This window comes from Gigantopelta aegis, chromosome 10 (genome assembly GCF_016097555.1).
Source record: "Gigantopelta aegis isolate Gae_Host chromosome 10, Gae_host_genome, whole genome shotgun sequence".
NCBI classification, from domain to species: Eukaryota; Metazoa; Mollusca; class Gastropoda; order Neomphalida; family Peltospiridae; genus Gigantopelta; species Gigantopelta aegis.
This window is the reverse complement of record NC_054708.1, coordinates 81,181,522-81,204,282: the sequence shown is the minus strand read 5'-3', so window position 1 is coordinate 81,204,282 and position 22,761 is coordinate 81,181,522. Positions and strand designations below refer to the sequence as shown.

General features: G+C 35.9%; 1 protein-coding gene across 1 annotated transcript in view; it reads right to left on the bottom strand.

Moving 5' to 3' along the window:
* The window catches only part of LOC121384641 (SH3 domain-binding protein 2-like), a 32,714-nt gene extending 19,098 nt beyond the window's left edge, over positions 1 to 13,616 (bottom strand). Inside the window, exons 1-2 of the mRNA XM_041515114.1 lie at positions 13,492 to 13,616; positions 1,610 to 1,691 (exon numbers count right to left, since the gene is read on the bottom strand). Of these exons, the coding sequence (XP_041371048.1) occupies positions 1,610 to 1,655 (46 nt within the window). The 5' untranslated portion in view covers positions 1,656 to 1,691; positions 13,492 to 13,616. The remainder of the gene's footprint in view (positions 1 to 1,609; positions 1,692 to 13,491) is intronic.
* Between the last annotated feature and the right edge of the window lie 9,145 nt (positions 13,617 to 22,761).

Genomic DNA, 22,761 nt, shown 5'->3' with positions numbered 1-22,761 from the left:
TGACAGTCTAAAACAAACACAATAAACATTACAACCCTTGACAGTCTAAAACAAACATAATAAAAATTACAACCCTTGACAGTATAAAACAAATATAATAAACATTACAACCCTTGACAGTCTAAAACAAACATAATAAGCATTACAACCTCTTGACAGTCTAAAACAAACACAATAAGCATTACAACCCTTGACAGTATAAAACAAACACAATAAACATTACAAACCTTGACAGTCTAAAACAAACACAATAAACATTACAACCCTTGACAATATAAAACAAACACAATAAACTACAAACCTTGACAGTCTAAAACAAACACAATAAACATTACAACCCATGACAATATAAAACAAACACAATAAACATTACAAACCTTGACAGTCTAAAACAAACACAATATCCATTAACAACCCTTGACAGTCTAAAATAAACACAATAAACATTACAACCCTTGACAGTCTAAAATAAACACAATAAGCATTACAACCCTTGACAGTCTAAAACAAACACAATAAACATTACAACCCTTGACAGTCTAAAACAAACACAATAAGCATTACAACCCTTGACAGTCTAAAACAAACACAATAAACATTACAACCCTTGACAGTCTAAAACAAACACAATAAACATTACAACCCTTGACAGTCTAAAACAAACACAATAAACATTACAACCCTTGACAGTCTAAAACAAACACAATGAACATTACAACCCTTGACAATATAAAACAAACACAATGAACATTGCAACCCTTGACAGTCTAAAACAAACACAATAAACATTACAACCCTTGACAGTCTAAAACAAACACAATAAACATTACAACCCTTGACAACATTACAACCCTTGACAGTATAAAACAAACATAATAAACATTACAACCCTTGACAGTATAAAACAAACACAATAAACATTACAAACCTTGACAGTCTAAAACAAACACAATAAACATTACAACCCTTGACAGTCTAAAACAAACATAATAAAAATTACAACCCTTGACAGTATAAAACAAATATAATAAACATTACAACCCTTGACAGTCTAAAACAAACATAATAAGCATTACAACCTCTTGACAGTCTAAAACAAACACAATAAGCATTACAACCCTTGACAGTATAAAACAAACACAATAAACATTACAAACCTTGACAGTCTAAAACAAACACAATAAACATTACAACCCTTGACAGTATAAAACAAACACAATAAACATTACAAACCTTGACAGTCTAAAACAAACACAATAAACATTACAACCCTTGACAATATAAAACAAACACAATAAACTACAAACCTTGACAGTCTAAAACAAACACAATAAACATTACAACCCTTGACAATATAAAACAAACACAATAAACATTACAAACCTTGACAGTCTAAAACAAACACAATAAACATTACAAACCTTGATAGTCTAAAACAAACATAATAAACATTACAACCCTTGACAGTCTAAAACAATCATAGAAATGAAGTTTTTTAAACCAATACTCCAATAGAATGTGGTTTAACTGCAATTGGTGGAATGCTTACATGTCCAATTTTAATCTGCAACTGCTCAAACTTGGTTAGAAGTGACTACGAGATACACACCTTGATTAGGAGTTGGCACAGGAATATCCATATCGGACGCAGCCATCTTGCTTTCTGGTTTGAATTGAGCCTCTTACATTACCTGGAATGGAATGGAAAGGAAAGGAATATTTGTTTACTGACACTTCAGCTCAAAGTTATAGCTATATGGTGTTTAAAATATGATCTCATAACAGTAATACTAATAACATCAGCAGCCATTTTTATAAAACCTTAACTACAACAAACACATGTACATGTATATATACATACTTGACCACGTTTTAAAACCTGAAACCAATCACTTAGTGTAAACTGTTTTTTGTTTTTTTAATTACCATGTAAAGCACACAACAATTCTGTCAGTGTACAATATGCAAGGCTTTTTGACTAATTGGGAGTCTAATATTGAGATTATTTTTCAAAACTGTTTCTCAATTTCTAACTTTTACTTCCAGATTAAAAAACAGGCCACAAAACTGATTTCGAGCCTTAATGAGTAACTTTGACCCTGATCATTTGACCTCTATGCTCAGCAAAGAGTTAGTGTGTATTTGGAAGTTCTGTTACACATTTCTGCTACACGTTTCTACTTACACATATAATTACAATGTACACTAGTTATTCTTGATAAGCAAGGAATCTTTTATACAAGTAGTCTTCTACAAACAAAACAGCACATACATGTATGTACCATAGGCTTTCATACACTAGTTGTGGGGCACTGATTATGACAAGGGAAAAGCCAAAGAGTCTGTTGAGGGGGTATGATCCTATGATCCAGATACCTCAAGCAAGCATTCTACTGCATGAGCTAGATCCTGTCCCCAGTTAGTTTTTTGTTTTTGTTTAAGAACACCACTAGAGCACACTATCTATTAATCATCGACTATTGGATGTCAAACATTTGGCAATTTTTACATATAGTCTTAGAGAGGAACCCACTACATTTTTCCATTAGTAGTAAGGTATCTTTTATATGCACCATCCCACAGACAGGATAGCACATACCATGGCCTTTGATATACCAGTCATCATGCATTGGCTGGAACGAGAAATAGCCTAATGGGCCCACCAACTAGGATCGATCCCAAACCGACTGCACATCAAGCAAATGCTTTACCACTGGGCCACACCCCGCCCCACTGCCCCCAGGTAGTTAAAGATGCTCGGTCAACCACCTCCATTACACCACATACAATTTTAAGAAATTACCTTTTTTATCATTCTCTCGATCAGTCAAAAGGCAACTGTCTTTGAGAATTCTAATTTTTTATAGTTAGGGTTCTTCTTTTCGAAGTACAAAGCAGACAACTATAATTCTAATCTGTAAATACTATTTTGTTATAAATGCTCCAATGGTGCAAATAAGATCATATGACTAAAAAAAACATCATTAATCACATGAATTTCAATTTTGCTCTACTTTTGGTAATACTTAGAAAACAAAATAGATCATTTCATCTGTTTTCTTTATTTCAGTTATAAAATGACTGATTACATGTTAGTCATTAATAATGAATTAGTAAATGTTATTTATTGTTTAAAGTTGTTTGTATTAATATATATGAAAGAATGCAAGAATTCCTTGATTCGGCTACTGATGGTAAAAGTTGAAACATGGAATGGGGATTCCCCTTTTTCCTTGTATTAATTTCATCAAAGAAAGAGTTTGATTGTTATTTTATAATATTTTATATTAATGAAATAATTATACACATGGAATTGTAATAATTGAACATGAAAATTGTTTGACGTTCATACAAGAATGAACTACAGAACCGGTTTTCACACTGATGTATGAACGGCATTACATATGAGCACTATGCCGTTCATACAGTGTATAAATACACACTGATGTATGAATGGCATAACATATAAGCACTATGCTGTTCATACAGCGTATAAAGCAGTTGTGTGCATCATTCATTCATTTCAACTTATTTTTATGCATATATCCAATTAAGGTTCAAGCACTCTGTCCTGGGCACACCTCAGTTATCCAAGACAGTGGGTTAGTTGTTAGTTGGATAGTGATTAGTGAGGGACAAGAGGGTGTAGTGGCCTTACACCTACTCATTGAGCTCTTAAGAACTCGCTCTGGGTTGGAGCCGGTACTGGGCTGCGAACCCTGTACCTACCAGCTGATGGCTTAATCACTGCACCACCGAGACCAGAGTGTACTTCATATACTTGAATGAATGGGGTTTTTTGCAATTGAATTATAATTTTTTTTTTTTTTTAAACGTATTCATCAAATTTAATTTCCATTTTGTGATTTGAAAAACAGTTATGGCAGCTTAAATCGTGTACAAGTGCCAGTTAAAACTAACATGTTGGTGCCTATGCACATCTATGATCACTTTATAGCCAAGCACATGTACTCTACTGATAAGGGGGTACAATGTATATGGAAAAGGAATATTTAAACAGCACTCCATCATACAATGTACTGTTAAATGAACATAAATGTATGTACATTGTACATGTTACAAAGAAAGAAATATTTGCTTGACAACACCTCAGCACTTTATAAACTACTTAGTCTATAGTGAATCCAAAGAAACCAACCATCACCACAGAGGCTATTCATACCAAACAACAAGGTCTTTTTAGATCATATATATATATATATACACGTGTGTGTATATATATATATATATATATATACACACACTTTCCCTAATACAAGACAGTATATACCATGCATCTTAATATAACAAGTCACCTGAGGTGCTTGAGTTGAACGATCAAATCCCTTGGTGGATCATCTTTAATTGGGTTTCTTTCTATCCCAACCAATGCCACACGACTGGTAAATCAAAGACTGTGGTAAGTGCTGTTTTGTTTGTGGGAAAGTGCATATAAAACATCCCTTATTGTTAATGGAAAATGTAGCAGATTTTCTCTGAAGACTACACATGTACATAGTCATGATTACCTAGTCAATAATAGATCAATGTGCTTTAATGGTCCCATTTTAAAACAAAACAAACTTCATTTGATATACTACTATAATGAGAAAGCTAATGGTTACTATAACACTAGATATCAACATACATGTACATCCACTTGTACAAAGATCAAACACTGATAACAAGTGCATATTGAGGTCGCCTAGTGACCCAACTGCAGACCGGTTTTACTATAGCTGTTTTGTCACTTCCTATATTGCAAGATACAAGTGACTGGCCTACATTACCGGCTCATCTTGCACCAATGATGGTAGGAAGAAAACTGATTGGACCTACTACGACTTCCTGGTTAAAATACAATAACCCTCACTAGTGAGACTGGATTCATAAAGAGACAACACAGTCAAGCGGGCAGGGTACAATGAGATTGACACTATGGGACACTGGGGCATCTTTCAGTACTATCAACAGGGAGCAGGGAGAGAGCTGATATTAAAGGCCATGTATATCAAAGGCCATGGTACGTGCTATCCTGTATGTGGGATGGTGCATATAAAAGATCCTTTGCTACCAATGGAAAAAATGTAGCAGGTTTCCTCTCTAAGACTATATGTCAACCCCTGCAATTGCCGCAGAGTTTATCATTCTCTGCAGCATTTTTTTGTGTGTGTACTATATTGGATTTTTTTTCAAGACCTTTATTACTAAAATATTTAAATCTCAACTCCATCGGGCATGATCGGTAATATATGTAAATTACCAATCCAAAGTTCAACCAGCAAACGAGAGAGAGAGAATCGTTCTGATAGTTTAATAAAAAAATTCTCCAACATTTATATTGACAAAATATGATACCCTTTTCTGGTGCCGAGAGGTCTAATCCAAAAAAACTAAACTTTACTAAAACATTTATACAAAATTATTTAAAATTGAACTAGCACGTAAGTGCGGACTGACTACGCTGTATATGATAAATTGTCATTCCCTTACAACCTCATTGTTCTTGATCATGCATGTGTTATTTGTGTGTTAACTGTTATATCAATTTCAGTCAACGAATGCTGCCACTGGTATTTAAATGAATTTTACAGCATGTTGGCAAACAACACAAATAAACTCATTCAAATTTACTTACAATCCAGAGTTGCAAATATGTTAAGGGTAAAATTGCCGTGGACACTATTTTCTTAATTACAGGTGTTGTGTGTAAAATTACCAAATGTTTGACATCCGATGATAACAAAACAAACTTTACCTTTTTCTCCTAAAAAAGCTTATTAAACAAGAAACACCACTATGCCTAAATGTTGATAAAAATAATTGTTATATAATACATGACATTGTATACATGTACAGTTATATAATACATGACATTGTATACATGTACAGTTAAAGTTTGTTTTGTTTAATGATACCACTAGACCACCTTGGTTTATAAATCAACAGACGCTTTTATTGACATTATTTATTTTTATTGTTACTGTACGTTAAATAAACTAGCATATATGAAAGACTTGTATACATTTAGAGGAAGTTCAGTTTAGAGGATGTGATACTAGAACATGTACCGTGTAATTCATGGAAATAATCATTTGAAAACTATTGTGTTTGTGAGTTTGTATGAAAATGTGTGTGTGTGCGTCTCCCACCTTGCATCAACCATGAAACATGTAGCCTGTACTAGATTTTTGAAAGGTATATATTATAAATTATATACATTCTATATCATCTATAGTGAGACAACAAGATTGCTAGAAAAGTCAAAAAGTTAGTTTTGTTTAATGACACCACTAGAGCACATTGAATTATTAATCATTGGCTGTTCAATGTCAAACATTTGGTAATTTTGACATATAGTCTCAGAGAGTAAACTTGCTATATTTTTTCGTTAGTAATAAGGGATTTTTATATGCACCATCCCACAGATAGGATAGCACATACCACAGCCTTTGATAAACCAGTTGTAGTGAAATGGCTAGAACGAGAAATAACCCAATGGATCAACTGACAGTGATCGACTGTGCATCACCTGAGCACTTTATCACTGGGCTAGATTCCGCCCCCACGATTGTAACTTACTCTTACTAAGAGTGATATCTTCAGCTGACGACAAACATGTGCATTTACTCGTCTCCAGGTAATATTGTAAAATTCTGAGTTACAAAGTGCTAGATGAATTTATAGGTGGTTATGCACTCCGAAATAAATTGGATATGGGGAGGGATAAGGAAAGAAGTTTCACATAAAATACATGTAATAAATACAGATAGTGACTTTAAAAAAAATAATTTTCATGAACATGGGGGATGTGTATTACTTAGGCAATTGAGGGTACATGTGAATTAAATATAATGAATGAGTAAATAACAATGACATGAAGTTACCTGTAATAGAGCAACATTTATATACTTCATAAGTTGCCCAAAAAAACTTACAGTTGTACTTTGAGAATTATATACATCATAAAAAAAAAAAAACAGTACAAAACAAAGTGCTCACATGACTGTAACAATTGGCAAACTATCTTATTTACATGTACATACTACAGGTATATTCCAAAATAAACTTCCCATTTAATAGCGAACTCCTAACAGATCACCTTTAACGTTTGTGAAAGCCCTCCTCTAATTTAGTCCACCAAACATACTGTAACAAAATTTTCTTCGTCAAATATTGGCCAGATATTTATCCCCTCACATGCCACTATCTATTTTGTGAACCTGTAATGGTTGTGCATGGTATCTGACACATATAGGTTGCAATGTATCAATAAAATACAGGTTCCATATCAAAGTGTATCAAATATTTATGGAGTTAATACAGCTGCAGCTCTGATTTGTAATACATTTTGTAATACAATGTATGTAACAATTATTTGTGCAAATACTAAATTACCCTTATTTACTGCCAATAAATTAATACATTTTTATTTAGTATACAGCTGAAAGTTTGTTGTTTAATGGCACTACCATAGCACATTAGATTTATTAATTGATCATTGGTTATGGGATGTCAAATATTTTGTAATTTTGACATAGTCTTAGAGAGTAAACCTGCTACATTTTTACATTAGTAGCAAGGGATCTTTTATATACACAATCTCACAGACAGGACAGCACATACCACGGCTATTGATATACCAGTTGTGGTGAACTGGTTAAAACAAGAAATAACCCAATCCCAGACAGACCGCACATCTAGTAAGAGTTTTACCACCCACCTCCTATTATACAATGCAGTTGAATTATATATATATATATATCCACTTTAGAGAGGTTCAAACCAATGCAGAGCACTTACCCCAAAACAAGAGGCGTATATCCCTGAGTCTTAATAATGGTGACATGGGTAAATTGGTGACCCTACATACCAGAGAGTTTGTAGACTGCACATCACCCATTTTCTGGGGTGGGGTGGGGTGGGTGCGGGTTGGTGTCATTGTGTGTTAGAATAACCAAATTCACACATTTGTTTCTCCATGTGCCAAGGAAGCTTCCAACAAAATTAGCCTGGATTCGGTCTAGTAGTTTTGGAGAAAGTCAAGGTGATTATAGTTTAAATATAGTTCTTTATTGACTACATCTAATATGCAAATGTAGTAAACATTACCACCTCCCCAGAGTCAAAGTGGGAATCCAACAATAATGACATTCTAAAATTAGATAAAGATCAATCGTCCTCTACATATTCAATTACAGCATTTGTGGAAATGCATGTTGTGAAGATTTTATAAAATTGGCTTAATTTCCCCCTTTTTGGTCATTCTGACCCGTATCCCAGAATGACAAAATTCACAAATTTGTTTCTCCGTGTGCCAAGGAGATTTCAAAACATATGGTTGGAATTGGTCAATTAATTTTGGAGAAGTTAAAAATGTGAAATATTTATGCACAGCGATGGACAAAAATGGATTGCAATAGGTCATTTAATTCAGCCTTTGGCTCAGGTGACCTAAATAAAAACATTCATTTAATGTCTTAAATACCATATATGTGATTCCCCCATTTTCTTACAGGTAGATTAAATGTGAGTTGCCATTTTCTTTATAAGTGTACTGCCTGGGTGTCTTGTACAAAACTTATATTTAATCACCTGCGAGTTTTCTTAAAATTGTTCTTAAACTGGGATGGTCTTAATATTGAATTATAACATGGTACAGAAAAAATGAGTCACACTGAAAGTTAACAGAACAGTTTAATAACTATTGTATTCAACAAGTGCTATCAAACTTCACTCAAAATAAATTCAACCATGGTTACTAATGGGTCAGCATGTCATTTCTATCCAAGCACTGTCAAATCTGTTGGGGCATGCTGTCAATTAAAGTGTCTATGTACATTTGGCACACATGTTGTTTAGGATTTAGATCATATGATGCTGCAAAAAATGGGATCAAAGTCACATATCTTCCAGGCTACTTGTTGTAGTCTAAAATACTACTTTTTGCAATAGTTGTGTTAGAAAGGCCATGCTGGACAATTTAACTTTTTTTCTTTTTTTTTAAATCTATTATCATCTATCCTATCCATGATTTTGAGTAGTGGTGTTAGACTTTATGAATCTCTCTTCAAACTGTGATACAAGGAGAGAATGAAGGGATAATTTTTGGCTTTTAATTTTTTGGATTTTTTTGTTGCAAAAAATTACTGGTTGCTCTAAATTGAATAACAATTGAGACATGCATTTGTACTGTTGATATTTGGTTTGTCGGAAAAAGGTAAACCTTACGTTATCGAAATTACAGTACTCTAGGGTATCATCAATGTCCTTAACTGCGTTATATAGGCTTCCAACTCTGTTCAGTTTGTTTTCTCGTGCATGGTTCATGCAATTAACATCCGATTTGTTGTCATCTGCTTGTCATTCATTTGTGAGGTTTTTCTTCATTGTTCTAGAACATTTTCATTACAATAAAGTTCAAACAAGTAAGTGTCTGAATACAAAACTTTACAAACCCCTAAAACCATGAGATTTATTCCTTAAATTATCGACTGGTACAGTAGAAATTGACTTAAAATGGAGGAAGATGAATTAACATTCAGTGCGTGTCATGACTTTACACCAGATCAACAAGGCCAAATCATTTGATTTTTTAAGACTGCTGTTGTTAGAATTTGTTTTCAATTATTAATTTATTATATTCGATTTGCAAAAGGTAAGCTATATTTTTGTGCATCTACTGTAATGAATAGTATTCATAATCTAATCATGACAATTGTAAATAATTTTTAGTGTATAAATTCAGTATTTACACAAGTGTTTGTAATGGGTGTTGGTAAAACACAGACTTGATCAGAATGCTTGACAAACTGAATCTTCCCATTAAAAAAAATTTTTTTTTATATATATATACTCTTCAAAAAAAGAAACGCAAAAGGGTACAAATGGGTTATAACTCCGATTTTATGTTTCCTACCGGTTCATGCTTTGTGAATATAAGGTCATTGCATGTTCCAAACACATTCCCACGGTTACATTCGATAAAACGCAGCTACTGTACAATAAAGTTCCAAAATGTGAATATTCGCAAAAACGCAGCCACGTGCAAACCATGTCACCACTGCACGTGCGTTGTCTGCATGTGCAACATGAACACCGACAGTATAAAAGTGCAGGGTGTTCGCTTGCCTGGCCTCTGTATCTGGCCGACAGTTGACAATCCAGGACATGCCACGTCTCAGTGAACCGCAGAGAAACAATGCCATCGGCCGACTAGACGCAGGCGAATCCAGAACGGCCGTTGCCAGGGCATTCCATGTGTCCCCAAGCACCATCTCCAGACTGTGGGACCGTTACCAGCAACATGGATCAACACGTGACCTCCCTAGATCCGGTCGACCACGGGTCACTACCCCCGGGCAGGACCGCTACATCCGGGTACGCCACCTTCGGGAACGATTGACTACTGCCACCTCCACAGCCGCAGCAAAACCAGGTTTGCGCAGGATATCCGACCAGACCGTATGGAACCGCCTACGTGAGGTAGGAATTCGTGCCAGACGTCCAGTTCGAGGTGTCATCTTAACACCACAACACCGTCGACTCCGACTGCAGTGGTGCCAGATTCATCGACAATGGCCTCAACTGCGATGGAGACAGGTGTGGTTCAGTGACGAGTCCCGATTTCTGCTCCGACGTCATGATGGAAGATGTCGCGTGTATAGGCGTCGTGGTGAACGTTATGCGGCAAACTGCGTGCAGGAAGTGGACAGATTCGGCGGGGGTAGTGTCATGGTGTGTGCAGCCATCTCACACACTGGCAGAACTGACCTGGTCCACGTGCAGGGCAACCTGAATGCACAGGGGTACACTGACCAGATCCTCTGGCCACACATCGTTCCAGTTATGGCCAAGGCCAACGCAGTGTTCCAACATGACAACGCCAGGTCTCACACAGCACGTCTCACAACGGCTTTCCTACAGAACAACAACATAATGTCCTTCCTTGGCCATCGATATCACCGGATTTGAACCCAATTGAGCATCTATGGGACGAGTTGGACCGACGCCTCCGACAGCGACAACCACAGCCCCAGACCCTGCCCGAGCTGGCAGCAGCCTTGCAGGCCGAGTGGGCCACCATCCCCCGGGACGTCATCCGTACTCTGGTTGCTTCAATGGACAGGCGGTGCCAGGCAGTTGTCAACACACGTGGAGGCCACACCCGGTATTGACTCCAGATGACCTTGACCTTGGTGGTGTGTCCTATCACTTACTCACAATGGACTAGAGTGAATTGTGAACAATCCTGCAACATTTGGTAATTATCGGACTCACCATTCAATAATTAAATCAATTCTCCAAATGTTACGACAATGTGGTTTTGCGTTTCTTCTTTTGAAGAGTATATATATATATCTATAGGCCCTAATGTATTAAACAAAGTATCCTCGTTTAATAGAAAACCATACGACAAAGAGGAAATGGCTAGTGCACATGCTCAGTCATGTCAGGCTATCAATTTAACGACATTAATGTGTACCATGTTCAATTTAGAAATAAAATATATAAAAAGGTAAGTACATACTCACGTTATCTCCGTTTCATCAAGAATTACACCAGGTGGTAAAAAAACGTCATTTTAAAAGCATTATCGAAAACCGTACTATGACGTTATCAAAGTAATGCCAACAACACAAAATTGGCTTTTCCACGCGAAAACAGTCACATAACCTGAAAGCGGCTATTCCGAAGTGACCAGTCATTACTCAATTGGCAGTGCTAGCAGACGTGTTTGGTTGTGTGGATACCGTCATGCACCTGTTGCTGTTTAGGCATGCATTTGCATTGCATTCAGTAAGATTCCAGGGCACAAATTAACTGTAATAATACATTTCATTGTGTATAAAACGTATTCTTACCTTTTTTTCCCGCATTTTTAAGGAAATTTGTTTTAAGTGTACTTCCTTAACATGAAGTTGTTGTCTTGTCAATGATCAAACATGCACAGACATTTCAAAATACCAGAAAAGAAAATAATACGGTTTTTGATTTTGTACAGTTTTCGACAATTGGCAATACGTGTTCGACAACTGTATCCTGGCGTCATATGTTTTCGATATGATAAGCAAAAAATTAAAATATAATAAAAACAATACTTCGTATATACAATAATACTTTACCTTTCTCAAGTCTCATTAGTTTATTGTGAAAAACAGTGATAATTTCCCATGAACGCCAAGTTTTTCTCAAAAAAAACTAGCTGCTAAGTCGTACAGGTGTTTCCGCTATATTTTCACAAACATCATATGTTTTCGATAGTTTTATTGGCTGTCTATTTTTGTCCTTGTTATGGTAGTGTAGGGTCTATACTCTGTGCAATAATTTACATTAAAATCTTCTTTTGAAAATAAAATCATAAAATGCTTGTAACTCGTAAAAAATATTGAATAATTTTCAGACCAATAGACAGTGTTCACTGAAAACATATTTACATTAGGTTTTCGTCATAGGTTAATGTCTAATCATCTTGTTATACATATCAACGGCACCAAAATTCAGATTGTGACCTTAAGTACTCTGACAGCGATACAGAACTATATATTTTCAAAAAATCTAATTCCACCAAACCACCTTTATTTGTAGTAAATGTAAATGCACATGTAAACATGCCCCCACCAGAATTACCGAAAAGAACTTTGCTGTGAATGACATAAGAGGTAACCCAACCAGCCTTCCATAAATTTTATTGTTCAGTGTAATGATCACGTATATCGTCTAACTTTGGCAGGTCAGATGTCGGCATTGCAGACGATAACTTTGCAGGGATTTGTGATACCTGGATTTCGCTATGTGAGGCTTATCATTAGTACCAACATTTTACATTTCGAAAAACTGATAACATGTACACTATTTATGGTATTATAATTAAAACATAAAGTTGGCAGCTTGACTTGAAGCATTTTTAATACTGAGAGAAAAAACACACTTCATTGTTTATGTTCAGGCTGATACTGACATAATATCTTGCATAATCTCATGATACATGCAGTTACAAACACAGTATTGAAAACATATGTCGATCGAAATTGTATGATGGTACGATACTGTTAAGAAACATATTTTTGATGTAGTGGCCTTAAAGATGTGTGGTAGGATACTTTTTGCAAATGATGCTTCTGAACGCAGTTAGAAACGTTGCACTCTTTCTTGTTTACTGGAGGGTGATTCACTTGTTTATTAAGCTTAGAATGAATTTGTTTTATGTCCACATTGTAAAAGAAAAACGATTGTTGATTTTTTTTTACGTTAACTGATTGCGATCTATTTTGTTTCACGTATTGTTAGAATATAGAATAGTATTTCCGTAACTATCGTATTCGTGTTTTTATCGTTAGGTGAACGCAGTTTTGGACGTCGATCATCGACGGTAGATATCGCGTCATTGAATGATTGATATTGATAGGCAAGTTGAAGAACATTGCTACCGGCCGGGAACAAAGTCCCACTTCGGCACTTGTAAGGATCAGAGAATAATTTTGTACTTACAAATAATCAATATTTCATTCCATTTGGAAAACATGTCATGACAGAAACACAAGAAAACTTTTGTTTAGCTATAAGTTACTTTTCGAAACTTGCAAAACTTTAATGAATAGGTACTTCCTTCCAAAAGCAGAGATTTGGGTTATTTCCCTTGTAAACAATTAACCAATCATGTCGTTGCATTTTTGGAAGCTAACAACGCATTCATGAATGAATGAACAGTCGCCTGAGTTGGCCACAGTGACTAGCTGAAGGTTGCATAGTACCAAAGAAGAGAGTACCGTGTCAAAGTTCGACGTGTCAAAGTTCGACGTGCACCAAAAAGCAGCTGTGGGTGTGATTGGTAGTAATATGTGACATTGATTATTTGTGCAAATACTATTATCCATTGACAATAAATAAATACACTTTTATTTGTCATACAGTTGTTATGCAGTATGTACCAGAGGTTGAAACTAATGCGGGGTACCCCCAAAAATGGAACTGCAATTTTCAGCAAAAATGACGGTTGCTATTAAAAACATAAATTAAATCTCTTAAATGATACGTGACCCCCCATTTTCTTGCAGCTAGATTAGATGTGAGGTGCCACACTTTCTATTGCTGTACTTCCTGGGTGTGTTGAAACGCTGCTTATATCAGTTTTATTAGTAAACGTTAACATTATCGGCAATAGGAATTGATTTGGTCTAATGGAACCTGAAGGAGTCAATTCCATTTGGCCGTATGCTATGTCGCCATGTGCGCGTATGCGCGAACGTGAGCGCATCTAAAAATTAGCTTCTATGTATTTAAATTGTGGTGTCTCCATGTGGAAGTATGGCGATCTCGCCCCGTGTCGATCTCGCCCTGGCGAAGTCGCCAGGACTTATTTTCATCGTTAGGCGAAGTTATCATACATATTAGACTTGCTAGAAGACATATATTACAACATATATTATAGTATATATCTACTGTCATTATCAGCATGTTGTTGTGCCAAAACTACAGGTTTATACCTCGTATACTACTAGTTTTGTGTTGGGACACGCTGTGGCGAGATCGCCATATTTACTTCCGTGTTGCATGTCTGTTTAGCGAAGTCGCCAGTACATTATAACTCAACAATATTCAAGTTACAAGCTGTTTTATGTTTACTTCATTAAGTAAATACATGTGCAGTAGTCATGTTTTGATTTTCTTGTTGTAAAATGTAATACATTGGTAGTTTACATTTCTGACGATTTCACTTGCAAGCCGGGGCGAGATCGCCAGGATTTTCCAACGGAGCCTGGCGATCTCGCCCCGTGTCGATCTTGTTTTTTCTTGTTTAAGTTTACAGTTTACAGTTTATTATAATAAATACACGTAAAGTACACATTTATGGTTTGTTTCATCATGTAATGTAACATTTTTTAAGTTTACATTTCTTATTATTTCACTTTTTCATGCTGTGGCGAGATCGCCAGGATTTTCTCAGTGTAGCATTTTTATGTTGGTGAAGTTGTCACACGTTACTACGCAACTATTTGTCATAAGTGCACACTTTAACGATTATTTGATATATACTAAATACTAAAGTATGCACTGAAACGACCAGGTACATTTATGAAACATTATACCGGAGACACCAAGCGGGAGCAAGCACGGAGAAGTCTGGCTGCACTTCTCTCACCACGTTCGTAGCCTACTCCTCCCAATACTTGAATGTCTTAGCCTGCATGTCGCGGTACTTCTTCTTCTGCATCCGCTTTAACTTTCCTTCTGACACCAGTCGAACCTGGTTGCTGATGTGGATGGCTTCTTTGTGCAGCAGGGACACAAGCAGGTAGAGCTGGACTTGGGAACGACCTCGGTTGTTAAGTCTGAAATGCCATCCTTCAACGTCGTTGTTGGTGCGTATACTCTGAAAGTATACGCTCCAGCTGTCTGGTGTCCATATTGCATCCAGGATCCAGGTCGCTTCCAGGTATTCGACTAAAGTTGTCAGCTGGTCAGTTGATGCTTCTGCCTTCAACCCATCAAACACAGCTGGAATGTGTTGATGTGGAAGAAAAGGCAATGACATCAATTTCCTCAGATATCTGTGAGTGTCGTTGTCACTACGGTAGGCTTCACGAAGACCAAGGTCTTGAATCTGTAAAATATTAATGTTCTTTGGTTATAGATAGCATAATGATTATTTCAAAAATTAAACAAATTTTAAATTCAACAATCTGACCATCAATTTACACACACACACACACACACACACAATATATATATATATATACAATAATAATGATGATATATTTACCTTTCTCCAAACAGACTGTGTCCAGTGAAACGAACACCCCTTTATCTGTACGTCTGGGATCACGGACGCAGCAGCTCTCCACAAGGCTGATTCAAAGTCAATCACCAGACGTTGTACCCTCGTATTACTTGTTAATTAATATTTCCTTGTGTGTAGGTCTGTTTATACGAGACAATTACTGAATACAGTAAACGTGAAAAAATAATTCTGCCACATATTGTTGACATATTTAATGGCCAAACAAACTATTACTTGAATATATATTATACTTTTGATTTGTCTTTTGGACGAATGAATAGTGCGTCACACCAATATAATCCAATGTATTTGATTTATTGCGCGTTGCCATAATTAAAAAATTAACTTATATATATAATAAGGCAAATAGTATGTCCGGCATCAATTAATTATTTATATATACACATTTGAGAGAAGAAATTATAATTACCTGAACGTCGGCAACGTCATCTCTAGAGACTTCCATGAGTTCATCATAGTAGTCGAGTTGTCGGGTGCTCTCAGCCGCAGGGGCACCGATGGTGTCCTCCTGGACCGAACACCTAACGCATGTCCAGTTAAACGGCTCCTGTGAATTTACTAACTGGCGATATCTAGTTCGACTCATGCCACTGTTGCACGTCCTGTGTTGCCACAGGGTGCAACCGTCACAGAGCAAACCCTCCTGACGTGGACGAACTGGATGATCGCAAACAAGGCATCCGTTAGCAGCCATATTTTGTAAATTCTTTCTCAGTATTTGAAAGCGAATGATGTGTGCATATTTGTGAGAAGCTTTTTATAACAGTTAATGGATTAAGAGGTTAACAACGTTCACTGATTAAAACAGCAGTGTAATTAATAGAACAAGGCATGTTTTGTGAGTTCCGTTATGACAGTGAATACTGTGCACACTGTAATCGGGGGTAATGGTGAACAGTTAATCAGTCAATCAAGATTAATCAAGTAATTATGGCATTAATTCAGTAAATTGTGAACGGTACATTTATTTATTTGCTGTAATGAAATAAACGAATATGCATCACTCAATAAAATCATAGTGATTTGGCACAGCTTGTTGAAGTGGAATGGACAGAACTAATAATTACGAATATATCACATTATACAAGAAAACAAACAAGTAAGTACTGTTTATGTATTTATTATAAAAAAATTGCACATTACACAATAAAAACAAAACAATAAATGAATGTTGTCTTGTTCATATATTTATTATACCAAATTGAACATCAAAGTGTGCACTTGTGACAAATAGTTGCGTAGTAACGTGTGACAACTTCACCAACATAAAAATGCTACACTGAGAAAATCCTGGCGATCTCGCCACAGCCTGAAAAAGTGAAATAATAAGAAATGTAAACTTAAAAAATGTTACATTACATGATGAAACAAACCATAAATGTGTACTTTACGTGTATTTATTATAATAAACTGTAAACTGTAAACTTAAACAAGAAAAAACAAGATCGACACGGGGCGAGATCGCCAGGCTCCGTTGGAAAATCCTGGCGATCTCGCCCCGGCTTGCAAGTGAAATCGTCAGAAATGTAAACTACCAATGTATTACATTTTACAACAAGAAAATCAAAACATGACTACTGCACATGTATTTACTTAATGAAGTAAACATAAAACAGCTTGTAACTTGAATATTGTTGAGTTATAATGTACTGGCGACTTCGCTAAACAGACATGCAACACGGAAGTAAATATGGCGATCTCGCCACAGCGTGTCCCAACACAAAACTAGTAGTATAAGTGGTATAACCCTGTAGTTTTGGCACAAAAACATGCTGATAATGACAGTAGATATATACTATAATATATGTTGTAATATATGTCTTCTAGCAAGTCTAATATGTATGATAACTTCGCCTAACGATGAAAATAAGTCCTGGCGAAGTCGCCCCGGGCGAGTTCGCCAGGGCGAGATCGACACGGGGCGAGATCGCCAGGCTCCTCCATGTGTACGTATGCGTATGCGGAAAAAAAACAACGTACATGTAGCGAATTTTTCTCTACGCTCATGCAGTACGGAAACGTAAATTCCATAAAATTATGTCATCGGTGAATTTCCCGCTAAATTGAAGCTAACATTGTGTGCGTCTTTTCGTGATCTCAATCTTTTCAACATGAAATCCATGAAAGTGTCCGACAAAAGCCTTGAACAGCTGTTGGAAATGGTGAGAGAATATTTGCATACACAATCCTAGAGATCCAGATTATACAGATTTATGCATAGAGTAGACTGTTAGACCTACGGAGACGCATAACTGGAATTTACCCAGCGTCTAAGGCTATCTAAATAATTGGTTGGCAGTGTTCGAGATTAAAAATGTTTGGCAGTATCCCAGTTGGATACTAACATTTCAAAATCTGGTATCCCACCAAAGAATTTAGTATTATATGTTATTCCGGTGGGATACTGGGTGCTTGAAGTCTGGTATCCAAAATTAAATTCTGGTATCCCCGGGATATCGGGATACCGTTAATCTTGAACACTGGTTGGGGGTTGGGGATATCATTGGGTTATAATACTATGCAAAATAATCTTTGGGGGGTTTTAAAATTGTTTAAAAATGACTAAATTTGAGATTCAGATGTCAAGGAACCACGTTTAAAGCCATTCAGTATTAAAATTGACACTGACCAATGCCCTCCCCTATTCCTATGGGAATAATATGAATGAATGAATGAATGTTTAACGACACCCCAGCACGAAAAATGCATCGGCTATTGGGTGTCAAACTATGGTAATGCAAATAAATAAAGTGATGATCAACATCAATATTAAAATTCAAGGTTTAAACAAAAACAGTGCAAAGAACTGTGCAAAAACACAAATATCACAGAATTTTACGGATACTGAATTTTACACAAAACTTCAATTTTGTGCTGTATTTGCCATTCTCAAAGAGAATGTTACACCCCTGCACCACGGTGAGGTTACAGCACGCGCAGGGGCTATGGGAATAATGTCAGTTCATGTCAAAAACATATTTTTACATCCACACCAATGTAGATGCATAACATTAAAACAACCTAATTAAATGTAAATTACAAGTTTCTTATCCAAGGGTATGACAAAAATGTTTGAAGTATGAATTATTTAAAATGCGAGACACACAGTGAGACAGAGAGAGAGAGAGAGAGAGAGAGAGAGAGAGAGGTTATAAATTTTAGATGGGAAGGAGACATACAAAATTATGTAACGCTTTAAGAGGGAAGAGGGTAAAGTGGACTGCATTACAAAACGTTACAAAAAGTTTCATTTTGAGTTAGGTAATCGTTTAACGGCAACTAAACACATTGCCATAAGAAGTGTTATACCAAAGTTCTCTTTACATACTTAACACAACAACTAAAATAAAACTTTAAAAACCTAACAACACCCCCCCCCCCCCCCCCCCACACACACACACAAACACACACCTAGAACAACCCATAGACAATGGCAGAACATACTAGTATATTTGTAGATTAATTGATATGTTTTTTAACGATCCACTATGTAACATAGGAACTGTTGTGCATAGCTTTGCTTCAAGTCTGGTTCAGTAATGCTTGAAATAATGACGTCTTTCATATTTGCATGTATGTCATTATAAGCGTACTAGACGGACAAAACTTCAAATTCGGGCAAATATTATGTAGATATTCGAGCAAATTGTGCAAACCTGAGACCTTTTTACCATGACATTGTATGTCCATCATTCTACCTTCAACATTAGTTCTAACATGTAAAAATGTGTAGTGATACGTTTACAACCCTATATAACTGTTTGGTAGTAATGGTAATATGATTAAAATATTTTTTTCCAGAATTGGACATTTTCGTTTAATTCTGGCAAAACTAGCCTGCAACCCCCCCCCCCCCCCCCCCCCCCCACACACACACACACACAAATGGGAGCCCGTACGCCTATGCATGTCATCAAGTGACACACGTACACCCCGAAGCTCCTTTGTTGACGACCAGTTAAAAAGTTAGATTAACATTATAACACTTGGATATTTTAATGGATAGTTTGGTATGTAATATGTGTGTTCACCAATGTGAACAACCCAGTGTTATTTAGAACTTTGTCAACGTTTGATTCAGGGGACGCGAAACCGGCGATGCCCCTCCCAACGTCTCCTATTAGTGTGCCAATAAGGCTGGGAACACCAGAAATTGATTTTTTTTTTATTCTCGGAAGAGCATGCCCGGAACCTCCTAACGGATCCAGGCTGTTTGGGCCATCCAGTTTCCATCCCCTGGACCATGGCGCTAGCTGACAGTACCACCCCGCCCCCTTCCACTGTCAAATACTCTCGTGGCCTGTGTTTACCCAGTTGCTTTTTAAAATTGATAGTTTAAATGGCAAGCTTAGCATCTTTATTTGGTACTCGATCGTTGTTCACCAAGTGTATTTCAAGTGCATCCCCACCTCACTCACATCAACTTTGTAAGTTTCTCCATGCCAGTTCCTTTTAACTGAATCCAATTTAATGGACGGTTAAATTCATTCATATTTAGTATGATTGTTCTCTTGGCGAGTCTCAATTATCACCCACAAAGTAAAATTAGAATCATCTGGAACTTGGTAAAAAGTAATTCTGACTGCTTTGTGATTCTATTCAAGTATTTAGGTTTTATGTTTGGTATGGGTGTTGACCAAGTCTTTCAACTACAACGCCTCACTGTCAAGATTCTGAATCCGACTCTGGTAGGAATTTTGTTAATTTTTTTTAATTATAAAATTGACTCTTGAATTCAGTTCTTTCTTATTTTAAATCAGTATCTATCTATCTATCTTATCTATCTTATCTATCTATCTATCTATCTATCTATCTATCTATCTATCTATCTATCTATATATAGTGATAGTCTTTAAACAACACACCCATGTTCAAACATTAATAGAACTGTTAACATGAAACGTGCATTGCTTAAAACAGTAGATTGTTACGTTAGTGTAGTATTCTCTAAGACGTTATGGTTTTCGTCAAGACTAATGGTCCCAACAACCTTTTGAAAAATCGAAGAATGTCTAGCACATTGATCGATCTTTTTATGATAGAGAACATAAATATATATGTCCTATAATACCTTTTCCATAATGGGGGGGGGGGGGGGGGCAAGGGAGCATGTGCCCCCCACTTTGTAGCAGCAGCGATGGTTTATATTTATATATTTATACGTATTTATGTGTCGTCCCTCCCCCACGTTTTGGCACCTTTCTATGCCCATGAACTGGTTTATCTTTTTACCATTCACTACATACACATGTAACAGCTTTGCTACTGTAGTTCACAATTATATTTTCAATATTTGTGCACCTCATTAACCCTGTAAAATATCCTTTAACTGCCCTTGAAAGCCAGGCTTTATTAAATATATTACTAAAATCCAAAACCAACACAGATACGTATTTAACACATTTATTCTTATGTCTTAATACTTGATAACACCTGATTTTTTAAAAAAGAACTGTAGTACATGTACATGTATGTATGAAGTGAATGTCCTCCACCCCGTTCTTTACAGGCCCCAGCTTGATTTTATTATCATTAAGTAAAATTTTAACTTTAATTAAATAATGAACTATGAACTTTGTATTCCCAATTATAAGTTAACTAAAAAAAATAAATCTTACTTTTGCTTTCATGTAAGCATTGTAAAGTGTCTTACACAATACCTAGGCTAAACCTTCCATATTTTATATGAAAACAAGAATGCCTATCATTTTAATGATTTCAGTCAATCTGATTAAAATTAGCTCTACAGGTCTCACCAGTATATTTAACAGCATTGCATGGACTCCCATGTCCAGGTGACATTTCATCTATAAATAACAATTTAAATATCGACCAATTACACTTCACTTTTTATAACGTTATTCGGGAGCATACAAATTCTAAAAATATCGGTCGAGACTATTTATGCACTATAGGCGAACTTGTTGGTCTATTTCAACATTGAAAAAACGGGGGAAAATGCAGTAATAAACTCTGGATTGTATACTAGTATAAACAGATTTTATGGCTATACCATCACATTTTTTTTTTCCATCTTAAAACTAATTTTATATAAAATTTTATATTGAAATAAGTTTTCACCCGAATCATTTTGTATACCCTCGGCATAATCCTGAATGTTTTCAAATTCTTTTCAAATCACTGGCATGATTTTGCAATTAAGGTTTTGATTGGTCGAATGAAAGGTCAACTGGACATGAGCTCCAACGGGCTGCTGTAAGATCCACATGTAAATGTGGAGCTACATGTAATTTTAATTAGATTGGTTTTCAGTTATGTACACTATAAACAAATTGCACAAATGACATCTCTAATTCAAGAGAAAAATCATACACTGTCAATATTCAAGATAGTTAACTCGTGGTTGTTTTTCCTTTTTGCCAAAAAGCAATTTTACTGCAGGATTTTCAATTATATTTATGAAACTGAAATAGCCTTTATTTAAATTGAAAATACAAGTAATGTCATCCCCTGATATTTGACCACAACTTGGTAAAACATACTTTTGTCTGGTTTATACTGAACTTTATTATAAAGTTAACCTTTAATCATAATAAGATCGATTAAGGGCATGTAAAGATGGGGAGGGGACATTCATTTTGTTAGTACATATACATGTTAGAAATTTAAGTAGTCAGTAGCCAAGTGTTCTAATAAGAATTCTAAATATAGTGCACACTTGTGCTTGAAATAATTTGTTTATATACTCACTCTGCTAACAAAAATAGTCGCATACCACTATATGCTAACATTGTCAGGTGTGTTAATCCATAGAAATGTCCTACACTGTCCTTGTCATATACATGTATAGTACCAGGTAATGTATGTGACATGGCGACAAATTCTTCCATTACAATACATGTAATACATGATTTATAACATAATGTATTTAAACACCTGTCTAATATGGTATTTATAACACATGTGCAATACAAAATTTATAAAATGTGAAGATACAA